General features: G+C 38.5%; 1 protein-coding gene across 1 annotated transcript in view; it reads left to right on the plus strand.

Moving 5' to 3' along the window:
- The window catches only part of ADAMTS19 (ADAM metallopeptidase with thrombospondin type 1 motif 19), a 250,022-nt gene that overhangs the window by 115 nt on the left and 230,372 nt on the right, over positions 1-19,535 (plus strand). The window contains exon 2 of the mRNA XM_032851974.1: positions 602-1,248. Coding sequence (XP_032707865.1) covers positions 602-1,248 — 647 coding nt within the window. The remainder of the gene's footprint in view (positions 1-601; positions 1,249-19,535) is intronic.

Genomic DNA, 19,535 nt, shown 5'->3' on the forward strand with positions numbered 1-19,535 from the left:
CCGAGAGACTTTCGTCTGGCTTTCCAACTTCCCCAGCGGAAACCGAGAACGCACGGGGAGGCAGGGCTGGTGCAGCCGGTGCGCGGTGAGCAGGGCTCAGTGGGTAGCAATAAAAAGGAGCGTGCGGGTGCAGATGAGGCGGGCATGCTCGCGAGCGAAATGCACTCCTTTCGACCTCATTTTAAGCATCGTGGAATGATTAGCTTTCCTCTAATGAGAGCAGTAATATTTGCTTTTACAGCACCTGGAGGAAAACGGGGAAGTAGAGCAATTGATAGCGAGGCTTTGCTCTGACATATGCTTAAGAAAGTAATGTCTTTGCACGGTTTTCCTTCACCAACTAAGTGGTGTCACCAAACTTTGCTGCCCCACTCATTCTCCCCTCCCCCCATATCATCGTACTTTTATTTTGAAAATGCTGGGGTCTGTAATCTGATCGCAAGTCTTCAGGGGTTGCAAGAGTTTCAAGGACTAGACGGGTGGTCTCCAACACATTAACACGAGAACCTTGTGTCCGAACCGAATGTGAGCCTGGGAATGCTTGTGCTACTGGAACCGCGGCACTTTAAGTCCCGCACTTCTCTGTCTGCCCCGCCCGCAGGGCTGCAGTTCGCTCCCGACCGCGAGGAGTGGGAAGTCGTGTTTCCTGCACTCTGGCGCCGGGAGCCAGTGGACGCGGCCGGCGGCAGCGGGGGCAGCGCGGACCCAGGCTGGGTGCGCGGCGCAGGCGCCCGGGCGCAGGCGGCCGGCAGCTCACGCGAGGTGCGCTCGGTGGCCCCGGCGCCGCTGGTGGAGCCCGCGGAGGGCCAGTCCGAGCCCCGGCCCCAGCCTCGGCCGCCGTCGCCGCTGGCGGGTGAGGAGGACGAGGAGTTCGAATCGCAGGAACTGCCGCGGGGATCCAGCGGGGCTGCCGCCCTGTCCCCGGGCGCCCCGGCCTCGTGGCAGCCGCCGCCCCCACAGCCACCCCCGTCTCCTCCCCCGGCCCAGGAAGCCGAGCCGGACGGCGACGAGGTACTGCTGCGGATCCCGGCCTTCTCCCGGGACCTGTACTTGCTGCTCCGGAGAGATGGCCGCTTCCTCGCGCCGCGCTTCGAGGTGGAACAGCGGCCGAGTCCCGGCCCGGGCCCAACGCGGGCAGCAGCCGCCCCCCGCCCTCCCGCGCCGCCCGACGCCTCCTGCTTCTACACCGGGGCGGTGCTGCGGCACCCTGGCTCGCTGGCCTCTTTCAGCACCTGTGGAGGTGGCCTGGTAAGCGCCCTTCCTTCCCCAGCTCTCCACTTTCCCGCCACTCCGCCCTCTCCCCTCACACACCGGGCTGGTTTGACCGTCCCTCATCCCCTTCCAAAGTGGTCGCCCTGAACTTCACCCTTGTCTCCACTACGCAGGAAGTCTAACCTGGTTTACCTCCCATTGAACATCTCCTGGGCGGTGAGTGAATCTGAAGGCTAATTGGGCGGATGAACAGCCTTCTCCTTCTACATGGTCATAGGTTTCTTTTGATTACTGTATCAAACTACCTCCTGGTACCTCTTCCCACTGGTTTTACTTCTTTCTGTTTTTCAAAATAAGTCCACCACGTGGTGTCTTTTCGGAGTGTGGAAGACAGCCAGTCTGCTCACAGCAGAGTCTCCTCCGGGTCTGCCCCCACCCCCAGTTCTGCATTTATTATAAAAAGAAAAATTTTTTAAATGTCCTACTTTAAAGTTGTCAGAATAGTTCTCTAGGGAATTACATTCTGACAGCTGTCTAGAATTTAAACACATGCATAGCCACGCTGGACACCTGTTCATTGGTGTCGGGGGTGGGGGTGGGGACAGGAGCGGAGGAGTCACTAAAAGACTGGGAACTGTGGACGGATGAATGACCTTAGAACCCAGTCGGTATGCAAAGGGTCATGGTTCTGTGGTTTAACTTTTTCTTTTCTGAGGTTTACATTTTACCTGGTGGGAGTTGGCTTTTCTCCTCTCCACTCCATGGTAGAAAGTAATAGGGGTGAGAGCCTCGCTGAGAGGCCGGTTGGAATGGGAAAGTAGAAACCATTTGCGCTGTCTGAGCAATGGAGATCATCTTTGGATTTTCTCTTCTCTGCCCTGACCCAGGTTTGGGGATGATTTTTACCTCCTGTAAGTTGGCCTTTACTTTATGGTAAAATATACATAACATAAAATTTACCCTTTAACCATTTTTAGATGTACACTTCAGAGGCATTAAGTACCTTCACCTTATTGTACATCCATCATCATTGTGGCCTTTATTACTGGTTTAATACAAAACCCACAAGATATTGAAAATGCTCATGTGATTTGTGGCTTCATTTTGCTGTTTCTAATGAGCCATTGATGAAATCCACAAGGACTTATCTGAAAACAACCTGCTTGTTTCTAGAAGAATCTAATAGAAATGGAGAGCAGAAAATATCTGCACAATCAAAGCCACCCAAAGTCATGAAATGGAAAAAGATGGTCAAAATCCAGACAAAATGAAACTGGAAATTTTTACCTATGCCCTCCTAAGGTCTCATAGTCCAATGATGTAAATTGCTGGACAGGGTTATATTTTACCAGATGCTCATAATGATGAATATTCAAATATGGACATTTTTAGCCATGAGTGAAAAAAGTTGGCATGGAAAAAATACACGAAAAGCTTTTTAAAATGTTTTTTGTGGAACTGATGTTTGAACACTTCACTGGGGGAAACATTTTGTGGGGCTTTCATTGTCCACTAGTTTTTGGCCAGGGATTAAATAATTACATATAGAAAGTTCCTGGTGTGGTAGAAGCAATAGGGGATAAAGCATTTCACTGTGTTGAAATGTGGGCTTTTGGTCACATTTTCCAAATGAGCTATGCTTTCTCTCCATACTTACGGGAGCAAAGTTAGAATTATGAGTAGGTTTTTCATAGACTGAATAGGAGTTTGACATACCTCTCTGTTTATCATGTTGGACTTTTACTCACTTTTCCTATTAGCCACATATGTATATGTTCTGAACTGGGAAGTCTTTGTTATTGAGGAAATCTGACGTTGCCAGCAATACAGTATAGCAGTCAGACGTTTGAGTTAAAAGTTAGGCAGATAGCCAAGAAGAGTGGGTTTGTTACTCCAGACTCTACCATGCCCGCCCTTTTTCCCTTATGAGAGTGGATTAGGAAAGAGAACATAATTTTGTTATCTGAGCTCTGACATTGGCTTGTACCCTGACAATTGACAAGTCCCTTACCTCTCTGGGCTTCAGTTTTCATTAGTTAAATGAGAGAATTGGATGATTTAATTAAAAACTGGAGGATAGAATTGAAATTCTATTAGATGTTTAATGTATCCTGTATCCTCCACTAGGGATTTACAGGTTAGGAGAAGGACAGCCTACATAAGTGGTTATGACCTGGGTATCTATGGAGCAGCGAGGTGCTGAATCAAATCCTATTCCTGCGATGGATCCATCTTGGGAAGGTGGGGAAGGCTTCCCAAAGCAGAGTTCAACTGAAGCAGGAGGAGGCTTTTCCCAGGCAGAACAAGGCTAAAGAGTGTTTTAGGTAGAGAGATGATGCTGAAGACATAAAAGTAGAGATCTATCAAGGAAATGAAAATAAGAACCTCCTGTGACTGGGCTAGAAGGTCCAATAAGGGGAAATGACCCTAAAATATCTGGTGAATCAGACCTCAAAAGCCTTGTCTGCTAGACTATAGGCTGTTCCAAACTATTGATTATCATAAGTCTACATTGTGTTCTATATTTCCAGAAATCTGATTCTCTAATTCTAATGTGAGGAGTTATGATGACTTTCTGTGGGGGTGAATTATTTATAAATGCAACTGCTTTTAATTTGCAACAGTTTTTTTTTTTTTCTTCTTCCCAGTAAGTGAAAGCTTTCTGATCATTAGTTTCCTAGAAAAGAGTAGATATTTAAATGTACCGTCTCCTCCCCTCTTTTAGCAGCTAGATTTGTCTTCTGGTGCCTGAACTCCTCCACACCTTTTGGATTAGTGTATATTTGAAAAGATCCAAGAGTCTCTATCAGGGGAGATAGATCATCAACTACCCAGTCCTGCACAGTGGTAAACATTTATAAGGTTGGCCAATTCATTCTCCAGATACCAGTCTGCTTGTGCAATGAAAGGGGAAGTGCTAGAATAGATATTTTGGGTATATGATCAGGAGCTGCCTCTTCAAAGTACTTAATCTTTCTGGATCTCATTTTTCCTATTTATAAAACACACACATTTTATTTGCATATCTAGCAATAGATGTATGAAGTGTCCTTGCTATTTCTGTTTCCCCTTCTTAGTCTCTAATATTGAACAGTAATCTTATCTGAGCAACATAGTAGATCCAGCGGGCACATAAATATCCTAATACCAAACAATGAAACATTTGATAAATAAGTCTTCTGGGCAAGACATTGTGCAGATATGGAGAGTACAAAAAGGAGATGAAAAAGCCTTGATGTATGTTTCAAGGAGCTTCCAGCCTGGTGTGCCAGTGACAGGTGGAAACAGGGAAATACAACAGCTGAGTAGCTACAAATGTAATATGCCCCAAGTGCTTTGATGCTACTTTCTTAAATATTTCTCTTCATTTTCACAACACTGTAAGATACCTGGTTCCGAGTCAGCACTCAGTAAAAATCACTGGACAAAATACAGCATATACAGTACTTTATTATGTTTTAAGTAAGTCTATAAAAATTAAAATACAAAAATGCAACAAATTTTGTGAAAGAGTACAACAATTATATTGGCCCAAAACTAACACATTAGTTTTTGTTTTTATTTTTGTTTTTGTTTTTTAAAAGCACACCTAAGCAGAATAAACTAGGTGACTACACACACTGCCTGTGGTTCCCTTACAATGGACTGTTGAAATGGTTATCATTAATATTTGGATTATCCTTCCAGGATGATTAAGAGTGACTACTTAAACTTTATCCCCATAATTTTTAAGTTTTATACAGTACTCATTTTGATTAGCTCTTTATAGAGAATCTGCAGCCTTGTGTAAATTCAGTTGTTTTGGGCAGTTTACTCCTTTTTTCTTGTATCACAGTATTCAATGCCACAGCAAGTTCTGAAGAGTTAAATATTTTAGGATATCTATTCCATCAAGGCACTTTCTCAGGTACCAGTACTAAGGCAGGAGGGGAGAGTGTCCCGGCAGGGTTAGGGCAAGGGTTGTGCACTAGCAGAACTGGGAAGAAGTGGCATGAACATCCAAATGAAAAAAAGTAAAGATTGCCGACTTATCTCACACATCCACCTTCTTGGTTCAAGCCAAGTCTTAGGAGCCCCAGAAAAGATCTTCTAAATAAATCTAAAGCAATATTATAAAAGAATGCCATTAGTAACTCAGACATGTTGAATATCTCCTGAAAGACTGAAAACAGTTTGGGCTGGATTCATGGAGAACACGGAGACATTAGGAAACCTCCATGAATGGTGGAGGCTTTACCAGAAGTGCAGGGAGCAGGAATGCAGGGAGCAGAAGTGGCATTGACTTTTTCTCATGTCCAGTTATGACCAGCATTGGAATCCACATGTGCGTGTCTAGGCAAGAACAGAGGACAAAGACAGAGCTTTGCCAGGCATTTTGGTGACACCAGAGGACACAGCATCTCCCCTTTCAAAAGATGATCTATTGGCTCCCTGCCCCCAGCAGGTGGCCCACCTGTTTCATCAAATAACCGGAGGAGTCACCACAGATAAGTAGAGGGGAAATCGAAAAGATATGAGCTGACACCCAAGAATATCACACTTTTAAGAAAATGACTCGCATAAAGGAGAGTCATCAAACTCTGGCCAGTTAATATACAAAACAACAAAATTAATAGAATAAATGGAGACTTTAATGGAAGCATAAGAGCAGATATATATTCATGACAAAATAAATTTTAAAAAATACAGCAATACCTGCTGTCCAGAAAAAAATGATTAGTTACAATGGATCTAAAAATAAGTTGTCACTAGAATTAAAAACTCCATCAATGAACTGACAGGTAAATTTCTGATCTAGAAGATCAGGCCAAGAAATTCTCCCAGAACATAATATAAAGGACAAATGTGTCAACAGTATGAAAGAAAAGTTGTGAGCTGTGAATCCTAGGTTTGGATGTTCAAATTTGTCTAATAGCGGTTAACTTTTAAAATAACTGAAAGGATAGAATTTTGTTTGTGAGTGTAGTGTAATTTATTTGACCATTGTCCTGTTGTTCCAGTTTTCTCACTTTTATAAGTAACTCCAGGATAAACACACTTATACAGTAAACATTGAACACACATCTGATTATTTACCTCCACCCATTTATAAAGGATAGAATTTTTAAAATGCATGCAATGTACCCTAAACATTTGAATCTAATTTAAATCACATATATATGTGATTTATATATATATATAATATTTATATATATAAATATATATTTATTTTATCAAATATTATATGATAAATATTTATCTCGTGTGTGTGTGTGTGTGTGTGTGTGTATATATATATATATATATATATATATATATTTATTTATTTATCAGCCAAGCTTTGGATGTGAAGTCATACAGGTGAACCTCACCCAGTAGGCATACAAACCATTTCCAATATAGACTTTTATATTTGGAAGAAAAACTAAAGACACACTCAACATAACTTATGTGTAGAATCCTGGACTTTTAAAAATTTCATATCTTTTACAGCTGCTTCATCCCGAATAAAATTAGAGTCATTTTCCTTTAGCAACTTAACCTTTCTCAAGCTTTTCCAAAATTTTCAAGGGAACAAAGACACTTTTGCACTTGTATTTTGCTGTCTAATATTTAGTGTCATAATTACATGATTACAGAATATTGTACCTATGTATGTTCAAGCAAATGCAGCTGATTCCTGGTTAACACACAGGCTGACTGTTGGAAATAGTTGCGTGTAGCAAGACAAGGGAGGAATGTATGATCTGTGTGCATTCTGCATGTTGTGTGCCTTGGTGACCGTATTTTTAGGATGGTGCGTAGAGTGTTATTTAATTCGACGATTTGGGTTGATTCGGCTGATATAACTAAACAAGATAGTTTTTCTGTGTCACAATCACATTTCCAGAAATAAAGGAAGACGTGCACCTCCAGATCGAAGGACGAGTCACCAAGCTCACAGTGGTATAAGTAGAGACCCACGCCTAGACACACTGTGGGAGAATATTAGAAAATCAAAGAGAAAGAGAAAATTCTCTTAATGAGGGAATGATTATCTCTACTGGAATGAGTGTCAGACACTAGAGGATCAAGAGTTGATTGTTTTAGAGTTCTGAGGAAATAGGATTTTGAATCCTGGACTCAGCCCAACACCATTCATTATTTTTTTCAAGTTTTTATTTAAATTCCAGCTAGTTAACAAACAGTGTAATATTAGTTTCAGGTGTAGAATTTAGTGATTCATCACTTCCATCACTTCCAACACCCAATCTCTGGTCATCACAACAAGTGCCCTCCTTACTACTCCTTGCCTGTTTAACCTGTTTCCCCACCCACCTTCCCTCCAGTTTCTTCTCTATAGTTAAGAGCCAAATAACCATGCAAACTTAAAGGCAAAATAATATCATTTTCAAAATTATAAGGACTCAAACTTTACCAAACAGAACCTCCAAAATTGTATGCAATGAAAAGTCTTCTTCCAACCCTTTCCCAGTTATTGCTAGATTCCTTCCTAGATGTAGCTGGGGTTATTAGTTTCTAGTGTGTGGTCTAGAAGCAATTGATTAAGCTTATATTATTTGTATACACACACATGCATGCACATGTGAGATTACCACATGAGTGCACAGAGAGAGTCTCCTTTATTTTTTTGATAGTTCCCTTTATCTGATTGTAAGTATGCTCCTTAATCTACTTAATCTGTTTGGTGTTGAAGTCCACTCGATTAATTCTAGTATTTTCCTATTATGAATTGCACTAAATAAATAGGACTCTGTAGAGATACCATTTTGCTTACGTAATGTAAATCTTTGTCAAAGGGCATGTTGTACTGGTAATTTGGGGTGATGATGTCTGACTGTACCCCACAGTGGTGGTACCACTCTGTACTCTTCAGGCCAGTGGAGTACGAGAGTACATCTTTCCTCTATGCTTTTACCAATATGGGTGGTGTTAAAGACATTGATGTTTGTGAGATCTAATAGGCAAAAAAAAAAAAAAAAGTTCCCTCAGTGCAATTTTAATTGACATTTTGGGGGTATTTTTTGTGAGGCTGAGCATCTTTTCATATTTTTTTTTAAATTTTATTTATTTATTTGACACAGAGAGTTCACAAGTAGGCAGAGAGGCAGGCATAGATAGAGGGGGAAGCGGCTCCCTGCTGAGCAGAGAGCCCGATGTGGGGCTCGATCCCAGGACCCTGAGATCATGACCTGAGCCAAAGGCAGAGGCTTTAACCCACTGAGCCACCCAGGCACCCCTCTTTTCATATTTTTATTCTTATTTCCTTTCCTGTGAATGTTGTGTTCATGTCTGGTAGTCTTTTTTCATTAGAATTTTAGTCTTTTTCATTTCTATTCCAGAGCTCTTTCTGTATTAGTATTTTAAACAAGATAAATGTTAATAATGAAATAATAATGTTAAGTGTAGAAAGTTCAGAAAATATATGAAATAAGTCATCTGTAAGCTTACCATCTATAGATAGTCACGTTTTAGTGGATATGCTGAAAAGGAAATATGAGTATCAAATAAACACTCACAATTGTTCTCAAATTTATTAGTAAGCTAGTAAAAGCAAATTTCCTCCGACATCATTGCTGGTTCATTCAGTTGGCACAAATTATGCAATTTGATAATATCCATAGGGCATGCTTGGAGAACACTTAATCTTACACATTGTAGGAGAACAAACTGGTCGAGTCTTTCGTATTGTATGTACTTAAGTTTTAAATGCTTACCCTTCTTTTCAGGAATATTCATATGTGTGCAAAAGACTTACATATTAGCCTCTTCATTAAAATATTATTTTCAAGGGCAGAACATTGTAAATAGTCATCATTAGGGGGTGACATACATAGATATATTGTGCTGAATGCCTGGAGGAAGAAAAAGATAAAAGTCATTCCTTGTTTCAGTATACATACAGTCTTCAAGGAACTGTTGCTTTGCTTCAGCTTCTTGCCCTCCCTACATCCCTCACAACTCTGTGATTTAGTCAGTGTTCAGTATGCCTTTATCACCTTGAAGAACGCATCTCTTTAAGGCATTCTATGGTTTTCTGGTTTAAGATTCAGGATGGCATATATGATTGTTGTCCTACCAGTGGTGACACATGAGAATTTTCTGTATGTAGATTTTGCAGACCCTCCAGTCTTATTTAAGGCAATAATACAGTGAATTCTAATAAAATATTAATCTTAGAAGAATCGTCGTGCTGATGGATTGACATTGTACATTAAAAGTCAATAAATTCTTTAATCATATATTAATCTATATCTTAATATCTTGAATTCAGGTATGGGCCAATTTTATGAGAATAAATTTGTTTAATAATAATTGCTTATTAAATATTTAATTATTAACATTAATATTTTGTATGTACTTGGAATTTATTAGTTGAATCATAGTGTGGTATACTTTTTAAATTCAGGAAATTCTTTACAGGAGCCTTCAAGTATTTTCTATGCAACACTAAAACAGCACATTTTTATTGAGCTCATGCACAATTGAATGTTTCCGCGTAATTGCAGTTACATTTTTATCCCAGATGGTTTCATGGATTTCTTTGTACAAAGTAATGCATAATCAGAGGAGTTCCAGGTTCCTGATAGATGGGAAGTGTCTTACCTTAGGAAAGTAATCTTGACATATTTTGAGGTAGTGGGACAACTAGTAGTCCCTCTTGGATTATGATTTGGGGGGTTTCCTGAAAGGAAATTTTAAGATTCCCTTGGCTAAGCAAGGACCATAACTTGCTTCAGAGTGCATTTAGGGTGCAGCCATAGTGAGCACATCATCTTGTCTCCATCTCATCTTTATTCTCATGCCAAACCCTAGACTGAGAGAAGTGAGAAAATGGGAACTAAGCCATTTTAATGCTACCCAGATATTTCTGCAGAATTATTGTGTGACAGTGTTGAGAAGGCCCTTGGGGTTTAGAGAGTTTAGTACTTGACTTTTCCAACAAGAGAAACTTGATTCCATTTCATAATTAATGTGCATATATCTGTAATAAATTATTAACTGTTTAGGCTTTAAGTCAAGTGATTAGGAAATAGAGCTGATGAGCCCAGGCCAATTTTGGCATTATTTAACATATTCTGCTTTCCTTTTGCTTTCCATTGAAAAAAAAAAAAGTAAGATCTAAACATTTTTTTTTTCCTTCACAAGCACAAAAAGATGTTTTGCCCCAGATTTTTTTTTTTCCTCTTATTTCTGCCAGGCTTTGTCTAAAAAATATGACCACTTTCTGCAGTGAGCCCACATCACTGGCTCTTTGCTCATGCTTCTTGCTGCTTTTTTTCTTAAAATTTGGTGTGCAGATAGCTTTATCAAAATCATGGTGGTAAGTGTGAGGTTGAGGGAGTTGGGAATTCTCCATTTAAATCAGAATTCCAGACTGGGTCTCAGATCCAAGAAATGCATTTAAAAAGAACCCAAGGTGATTCTTGTGCAAGCTAAAATTTGAGGGTGGCCACTAGGAATTTAAGAAACAAACCAGATGAATATATGGGAAGAGGGAAAAAAAAGAGAGAGAGAGAGGGAAGCAAATCATAAGAGACTCTTGATGGTAGAGAACAAATTGAGGGTTGATGGAGGAAGGGGGGCCGGAGACAGGCTAAATGGTGATGGGCATTAAGGAGGGCATTTGTTATCATGAGCACTGGGTTTTGTACAGAAGTGATGAATCACTAAATTCTGCTGGTGAAACCAATATTACATTATGTGTTCACTAACTAGAATTTAAATTTTGAGTGGCTTTGAAAACTCTAGCACTCACCATCTTTCACAACTAGAGTTACATCCAACAAACTTTACACCCTAGGTGTCTTGAATGGATTTTATTGCTCCTTATTAGGTCCTATATAGTGAATTTGGATACCTTCTGTCCTTGTCTTTAACGTCCTCCCAGAACCCACTCAGATCTCATTGAGCTGGAAAGATTTTATGGATTTCAAGTCATTATTCAAAAAGTTATAAATATGTGCTCATTAGTTGGGAGGTGATATAGTTGGACCTTTATGCCAGTATGAATGTTTTTCTACTCTTTAGGTGAAAAAGTATATAGAAACTGAAACTTGCTTCTCGTTTTAGAATTTGGAAGTCAACAAAGGCAAATAACTTCGAAGTGCCACCAACAGTTGTATGGGTAATGTAACAGGAAACTTATTCCAGCTGTTTCACAATTGTTATTGTAATGAAATAAAATTGATTGGCAACACAGGAAGAAACATACATTCAGCTTGAAGGGGGTCTATGGTGGCAGCCATTTTAGATGTGAATAAGTGAAGACAGAGGCACATTGCTGTGGAACATTAGAAAAATCACTGAGAAAATTATAAACTCCTTGCAAGAAATTACCTACTCTGGAATGGCAAGGCACTGTGATAGGGTTAAGAGGACCTTTGGAGATATGTAAGAATTAAATGGTAAGCTATCTCAAATGGCAGAAGTAGCTAAAAAGAAATAAAATAGCAAGTCTCATCTATTCATTTACATTCTGTGGATGTCAATTTGGATGTCATGAGCCCTGTAAAACTCATTAGAATTAATAGCCAAAACATAACAACCTGCTTAGAGGAATGACCAGGCAGATAATCACATCAACAATCTGATAGATGCAAATGGTGTATTTCTGCTATTACTCGGATCCCAATGTGTGTGAGTAAAATGTGATAGGTAGATTTTCATTATAAAAGTGTTATATTACCAGCAGATATTTTAGCATACCCAGTTCATAGATTGGCAGTTCAGTTTTTGACCAAGGAACTTATGTATAATTAGCATAAAGTCTTTGTGTTGTTTTCTGCTCTGGTTGTGTGCTTGCAAATAGAACACATAGCATTTCAGAATTTTATTACAACAAAATAGAAAGTTTGAGTCATTTATCACACAAGTAACAATTGTGTATAAATATAACTAACAAAGCATAATGTCTGAGTGATTCATTATAGAAATATGTCTTTTAATAAATTTAATTTAACATCCTCTCTTTTGTCTACTAACATATATAATCCCTTTGTCTCTGTAGATCTCCAGTTAAAATCTTGTCAGTTCACAATAGGCAGTTCTAATTAGTAATGTTTTAAAAAGTATTGAATCAGGGGCGCCGGGTGGCTCAGTGGGTTAAAGCCTCTGCCTTCGGCTCAGGTCATAATCTTGGGGTTCTGGGATCGAGCCCTGCATCGGGCTCTCTGCTTAGCGAGGAGCCTGCTTCCTCCTCTCTCTCTGTCTGCCCCTCTGCTACTTGAGATCTCTCTCTCTGTCAAATAAATAAACAAAATATTTTAAAAAGTGTTGAATCAGTATCTTAAGTTAAATGTTGCTATGCAAAAATTTTTCTAAGTAGAATCTATTTCTCATGAGTAAGATAGATTCATGAATATGCTGAGCTGATTTTTGTAGGGTAAGTCATTATTTAAAATGTAACATAAAGGATATTGTGAATGCTTTTTTTCTACTATCTTTTTTTTTTACTGGTATGATTTATCTACCCTAAAATTCACCCAAATGTACAATGCAGTGACTTTTAGTACATTTACAGAATTGTGCAACCATAGCCACTACCCAGTTTTAGAACATTTACATCATCCCCAAGTGGTCACTCATACCCATTTCCAGTCACCCTGTTCCTACCCCCAGTGTCAGGAAACCACTAATTTACTTTCTGTTTCAATAGATTTGCCTTTATGTTTCTTAAAATGAAATCATACAAAATTTGGTCTCTTGTGTTTAAGGCTTAAACTTAGTGTAATGTTTTTGAGGTTAGTCTGAGTGGTAGCATGTATCAGTAGTTCACCTTTTTTCTTGCTGGATAATAAACAATTGTTTTTAAAAAATTTTTTTAAAGGGTTCCATATATTTATTTGAGAGAGAGAGAGAGAGCATAAGTATGGGGAGTGAGAGAGACAAGCAGATCTACGGTGAGCTTGGAGCCCAGTGCAGGGCTCGAGTCCAGGACCCTGAGATCATGACCCGAGTGGAAATCAAGAGTCTGATTAACCATCTGAGCCATCCAGGCGCCCCAATAAGCCATTTTTTATATAACACCACATTTTCTTTATCTCTTTGTAAGTTGTGGACATTTGGGTTGCTTTTACTTTTTCACTTATGAATAACGGTAATGTGAATAGTCATTGTGTAGGTATATATTTTCATACCCCGGGGGTAGACATCTAAGAGTGGAGTTGCTAGGTCGTTTGGTAAATATATTTAGGAAATTGGCAAGTTCTTTTACAAAGTACTGTGCCAGTTTATATTCCTACCAGCAACGTATCAGCATTCCAGTTTCTCCACATCCTCAGCAACACCTGTTATTATCTCATTTTGATCATAACTACTCTATGACTGTGCAGTGGTGTCTCCTTGTGGTTTTAATTTGCATTTTTCTGATGGCTGTATGGAGCAGCTTGTCATCTGCTGTCTCATAGCTACTCATAAATCATCTTGGGTGAAATGCATATCAGATCTTTTGCCTGTTTTAAGTTAGGTTTTTTTTTTTTTTTAATTATTTGGTTTCAAGAGTTCTTTATATACTTGGGTGTAAATGTTTTTTCAGACATATGATTTGCTACTGTTTTCTTCCAGTCTCTGCATTTCTATTCAGTTTCTTAATGGTGTCTTCTAAAGCTAATTTTTATAAATTTTGAAAAAAAAATCCAGTTTATCTTTTTTTTTTTTTTTTTTTTTTTTGCTTTATCAAATGTACTTTTGGTGTTGTATCTAAGAACTCTGGTCTAACTTGAAGTTGCATAGACTTTCTTCCACTGGTGGCATAGGTCTTCTTCCATACTTCTGGTTTTCATATTTAGGTCTACGATTTATTCTGAGTTAGTTTTTGTGTATGGTGTGAAGTCAGGGTCCAGATTAATCTCTTTGCATGTATATATCCAATTTCTTTCAACACTGTTTACTGGAAAGTTCATTCTTTCCTCATGAAATGCCATAGGACTTTTGTTGAAAGTCAACCATAAATACAAGTTTACTTTTGAATAATTCGTACTCTTCCTTATATACATAAATATGTTTATCCTTATGTAATATATTTTGAGTTTGGGAACTTCAAGTTTGATTTCTTTTCAAAAAATCTTTTGGCTATTCTCTATCCTTTGCATTTCTATCAAAATTTTAGGATCAGATTGTTAATATTGACATAGGGTCTGCTGGACTTTGATAGGAATTGTGTTTAAAGATCAGTTTGGGGAGTAATTCCATCTGAAACAACACAGAAGCTTTTTTGTTATCTGGAAGTTGTTATTAGTAAAGCAGTCCTTAGGGGATTTTTTTTTTCATTATAATTTAACTTTATTAAGAATTACTTCCTGTGAAAATCTTATCTCTTTCATGCAAATTTGACTTAATACATTTCTCTTTATTTTTATGATATAATGTTCTAGATCTTAAAAATAGCAGACAATTATACTTTAATTATTTTTAAATAAGCCTTAAAATTCTTCCAAACCTTTAACTGCATTTTTTTGTTATTCATTTTTTTAAGTTTTTTAATTTATTTTCAGCGTAACAGTATTCATTGATTTTTGCACCACACCCAGTGCTCCATGCAATCCGTGCCCTCTCTAATACCCACCATCTGGTTCCCACAACCTCCCACCCCCTGCCCCTTCAAAACCCTCAGATTGTTTTTCAGAGTCCATAGTCTCTCATGGTTCCCCTTCCCTTCCAATTTCCCTCAACTCCCTTCTCCTCTCCAGCTCCCCTTGTCCTCCATGCTATTTGTTATGCTCCACAAATAAGTGAAACCATATGATAATGGACTCTCTCTGCTTGACTTATTTCACTCAGCATAATCTCTTCCAGTCCCATCCATGTTGCTACAAAAGTTGGGTATTCATCCTTTCTGATGGAGGCATAATGCTCCATAGTGTATATGGACCACATCTTCCTTATCCATTCGTCCGTTGAAGGGCATCTTGGTTCTTTCCACAGTTTGGCGACCGTGGCCATTGCCGCTATAAACATTGGGGTACAGATGGCCCTTCTTTTCACTCCATCTGTATCTTTGGGGTAAATACCCAGTAGTGCAATTGCAGGGTCATAGGGAAGCTCTATTTTTAATTTCTTGAGGAATCTCCACACTGTTCTCCAAAGTGGCTACACCAACTTGCTTAGGGGATGTTTTTAAACACTGCATTGATTGATAAGGAACAGAATTAGCTACTGATAGCTCATATTATAGTGTACAAGATTTAAAATTCATAAGGATTTATGAGAACAAGGAAAGCCACTCATTTGGAGTTATGCAAATAAGATATACAAAATAGGAAGTTGTACACTTAGTGTCTGCACAATTAGGATGTGAATCTAGGTATCATATTCCTGTGCTGCTTCATATATCCCATTACTGTGAAAAAGACCAACATTGTTAGTGTCAGGTTCAAATAAAATAAATAAGTAAGTCCAAACAAACAGAAAATCCAAGAAGTCAAAAGCATTCAGACTTATTCCCTAAATGTAAATTGATATCCAAATAATTCTGTTTATTTAAATGGAGCCAAGATTTCCAGTATATAGCCTTTTATTAAAAACCAAAGTAATATGATTTCTCTGGTAATATGAGTATAGACAGATGTCTTCCAGCTATATGAATCATGATTGAGGAAATGTTACAAAAATAAAGAGCCTTAGATAGTTAATGTCCGTGTCATTAATTTAATAATGATATAAACAGGCCTCATAAAAAATAGAAATATTATATTCAGTTAATTCCAGTGGATAATTTTCACATTTTAGCAGGTTTTACATAGGGTTGTGTTATAAAACTGACAGCATCGTAGAATTGATGAGATTTAATATGAAAGCAAATGTGGTCTTGGTGTCATGTTAGGAAGTGAACGTTTATGAATGCCTAGTTGCAACTTGTTCTGGAAAAACTTGGCTTTTAAATTAAAAAGTAGTGATATCCAAATAGTTATATTTAAATCTTTGGTTTTGAGTGATAATGTAGGGAGTTATACACAGGAAATCTTTATAGGTTTTTTTTCTTAATGTGCTTAAATTTCTTCTGCTGAAGTTGTCTGTAGGTCAGGATTAAACCAGATTTTCATCCCTGTACATCTTAAATTTGAGCTTTAAGAAATAGAATGATGGTCCAAGAATTCTTCCAGGATAGGTGCTTTGGAGTGGTCAGTGGAAAATGGACAAGACATGTTTACAAATACCACCTGAAAATTGGGTCCAAACTTAAGCTGGTAGAATAGTAAATTAAAGAAATATGTTTGACCAATAATTTAATTCCCCTGATGGTTTATTTCTATAGTTCTTTCTCCTTGTCAGTCCCCAAGAGCTTACGTAATCTATGTGAATTGACACAATCTTCCTTGGAGGGAGGTACAGTCTTGAAGGAGGTCAACAGTTGGAAAGATGAAAGAGGACAAGCAAATCTACTGGTGCATATTTAGAATGTGTTCTAAGCTTAGGAATGTGGAAAGCCCTTATTTCTATTTGAAATGCTTTTGGAATAACATACTATTGCATCCCTGGGGACAGCCCAGTACTGCACATCAGTGTGGTTTAAGAGAGCTCCAAAACATTTGCCTATAGTTAGCTCAGTTGTAGTATTTTAGTAAGTGTTCTAATAACTTGGCTGCTCTTGCCTTGGCTGTGGAAACTCCACAAGTGCACAGTGTCCAATTTTTGGGTGCTTGGTCACATGGTCTTACGTGTTCTGAACCTATTAATAACTCACCATAGACTTGTAAGAGAATACATCAGACTCGATATTGGAACCGCGTAATCAACTGTCTACTTAATCCTTCTCTCATTTCTTTCCATTACCCATTCCTCTAGAAGATACACACTCAGTTCTGCTCAGTGCTTATATTCTCTCCCATTCCTGTAATTCTGAAATGGATTCCAATGAATTAGTCTTGGAGACTTAAAAAAATACAATGTGGTGCCAAAGAAGATAATGAAGGACCTCTGTAATGCTATCAATGGTTATAATTGTGATAATAACAGGTCTGTAAGGTACTTTATAGTTTATAAGCTGCATTTACAAAATCTTTTGATTGTGGTATGTCTACACATTTTTAGAAAATAAGTGACCTGCTCCAACAAATGCATAGGTGTGAGTAGCTTTTCATACCCTGGAAGTGGTATACAAGAGACATGCCTGCAAGAAATAGTGGTATTGGACTATTCTATTAATCATACCTACAAGGGCAGAAAGCAGGTGACACCTCTACCTTTTTCTTTTTCAGATCAATAAAGATTGGCGAATAGAATTCTATTTGTATCAATTTTTAAAAAGAAAGACTCTAGGCTCAGTATATAATACCTGTATTTACTGAGCACCACGATACCCCGTACTCAAACTCACACTCATACTGCCATACAGCATGGCTGATTTTCATAGAAACCCTCTAAGATACATGCTCTTGCTTGATTTTATAGATGAGATGCTGAAGCTTATGGATATTGAGTAAATCACCCATATCAAGCAGCTGGTAACACTAGGAGGTAAAATTCAAAGTCACACCTGTGTGTGTGTGTGTGTGTGTGTTCTGTGTCTATGTGTATGTCTGAGTGCATGTGTGAGCATGCATGTGTACATGGTGAAAATCTTTTGTTACTTCAGTTTTATTTATCAGAGATGCAGAACATTCACATCATTTTAATTCTTTGATCCAAGATATAGGGTAGAAATTGACGTGTAGTAGCTATAAGAAAAGAATTTGACATATTAGAAATTACTAGTTTTTTTGAGAGGCCCAGAGAGGGTTGGGGGAGGAGTAAGGGGGAGGGAGAGAGAGAAGCTCCATCTCACGACCCTGAGATCCTGACCTGAGCTGAAATCAAAGAGTCAGACGCTTAACTGACTGAGCCTCCCAAGCTCCCAGAAATTACTGATTTTTAATGTAACCTATCTTTCCTTACTCCTTCTAGTTGCTGTTCTTGTATTAGTAGTCTCAAAAGTTTAAAGCAATAAATTAGCACACAGTAGAGGGATTTTCTTTAAAATAGGCCTGTCAGAGTCCAATACCATAAACACTTCTGAAACCAAAGAATTTATTAATGTCACTTGCCAATTTCATTGTTAGAAAATGCTTTTGGAAAATCCTGGGATCTTGGAATTAATCTTGGTTTTGTTCTTTGGAATGCATAGAATTTTTTATCTCTCTTATGACAGTCAGCAATGACTGTGACAATAGCTACAAACAGAATGATAATTTATGAGTCAGTTCAGTTTGGGACATTGTACCTGGTGGTTTTTAAGAGTTACCTGAGTAGTTTTTATAGTAATCCTGTAAGGAAGGTGTCCTTATACCCATTTTGTTGATCAGGAAGTTGAGGAATTTGCTTCAGGTATCCAACGAAGTAAGCTTGGAATCAAATCCAGGTGTGCCTGGTTTGAAAGTTAATACCCTTTATGGAAGTGATTTGAAGATTGAGTTCTGCAGGACTATGAAGTTCTGAAGTGTTCTTTCAGAAGTTGCCCTGTTTCAGGTTTTGGAGTGATGGAGAATGAAGGGGAGGGTTAAGAGTAGAAGGTGAACTCTAGGCTCTTCTAAACCTGAGTGTCATCATCTCTGTTGTTTTGTGTTTAATATCATGTCATTTTCATGGAATATTTGGTTTGAAAAGTTTCCAAGTAGAATAAAAAATTTTAGGGACACCTGGGTGGCTCAACCATTAAGCGTCTGCCTTTGGCTCAGGTCTTGGGTCCTGGGATTGAGCCTTGCATCGGGCTCCCTGCTCCGTGGAGAGCCTGTTTCTCCCTCTTACACTCCCCTTGTTTGTGTTTCCTCTCTCGCTGTCTCTCTATCAAATAAGTGAATAAAATTAAAAAAAAAAAAAAAAGAAAGAAAGGACATGGTCCTGACTGAATGTGAGACTACAAACTTAATCTAAATTTAAAAAAAAAAAAGTTTTATTGGAACTCCTAGAACTTTGACTTCCAGCCATGATGAAACAGGAGCTAGAATATCAAGCAAACTACGTGAATTAACAGTGGTTTTTTCAGGCATCGGGCAAACAGTAGCACATGGCAGTCATTTCTGAGAGAAAAGACACCCATGAAGAATCCATGCATATGTCCCAGTTTACAGCCTGAGGGGGGCTGTGGCACTGAAGGAGCAAAACTTGATCCCGGGGTTTTTACTGAATTAAAAAGACAGTGTTGGGATATGAAAGGAGCTGAGGAGGCTAGAATTTGCAGAAGAGCTAAAAACTCGGTGCGTTAAAAAATAAAAATAATCGATAAATGATTTTTTAAGAAAAAAAGGTAAAAAACACAAATGCTCAATGTAAATAGAGTGAGGACATTATTACAAATGCAGTAGGCATGAAAGGGATAACAAGGGACTATAATGAACAGCTTTGTGACAAGAAATTCAGTGACTTAG

This window comes from Lontra canadensis, unplaced genomic scaffold, assembly GCF_010015895.1.
Source record: "Lontra canadensis isolate GAN:19392208 unplaced genomic scaffold, GSC_riverotter_1.0 scaffold5, whole genome shotgun sequence".
NCBI classification, from domain to species: Eukaryota; Metazoa; Chordata; class Mammalia; order Carnivora; family Mustelidae; genus Lontra; species Lontra canadensis.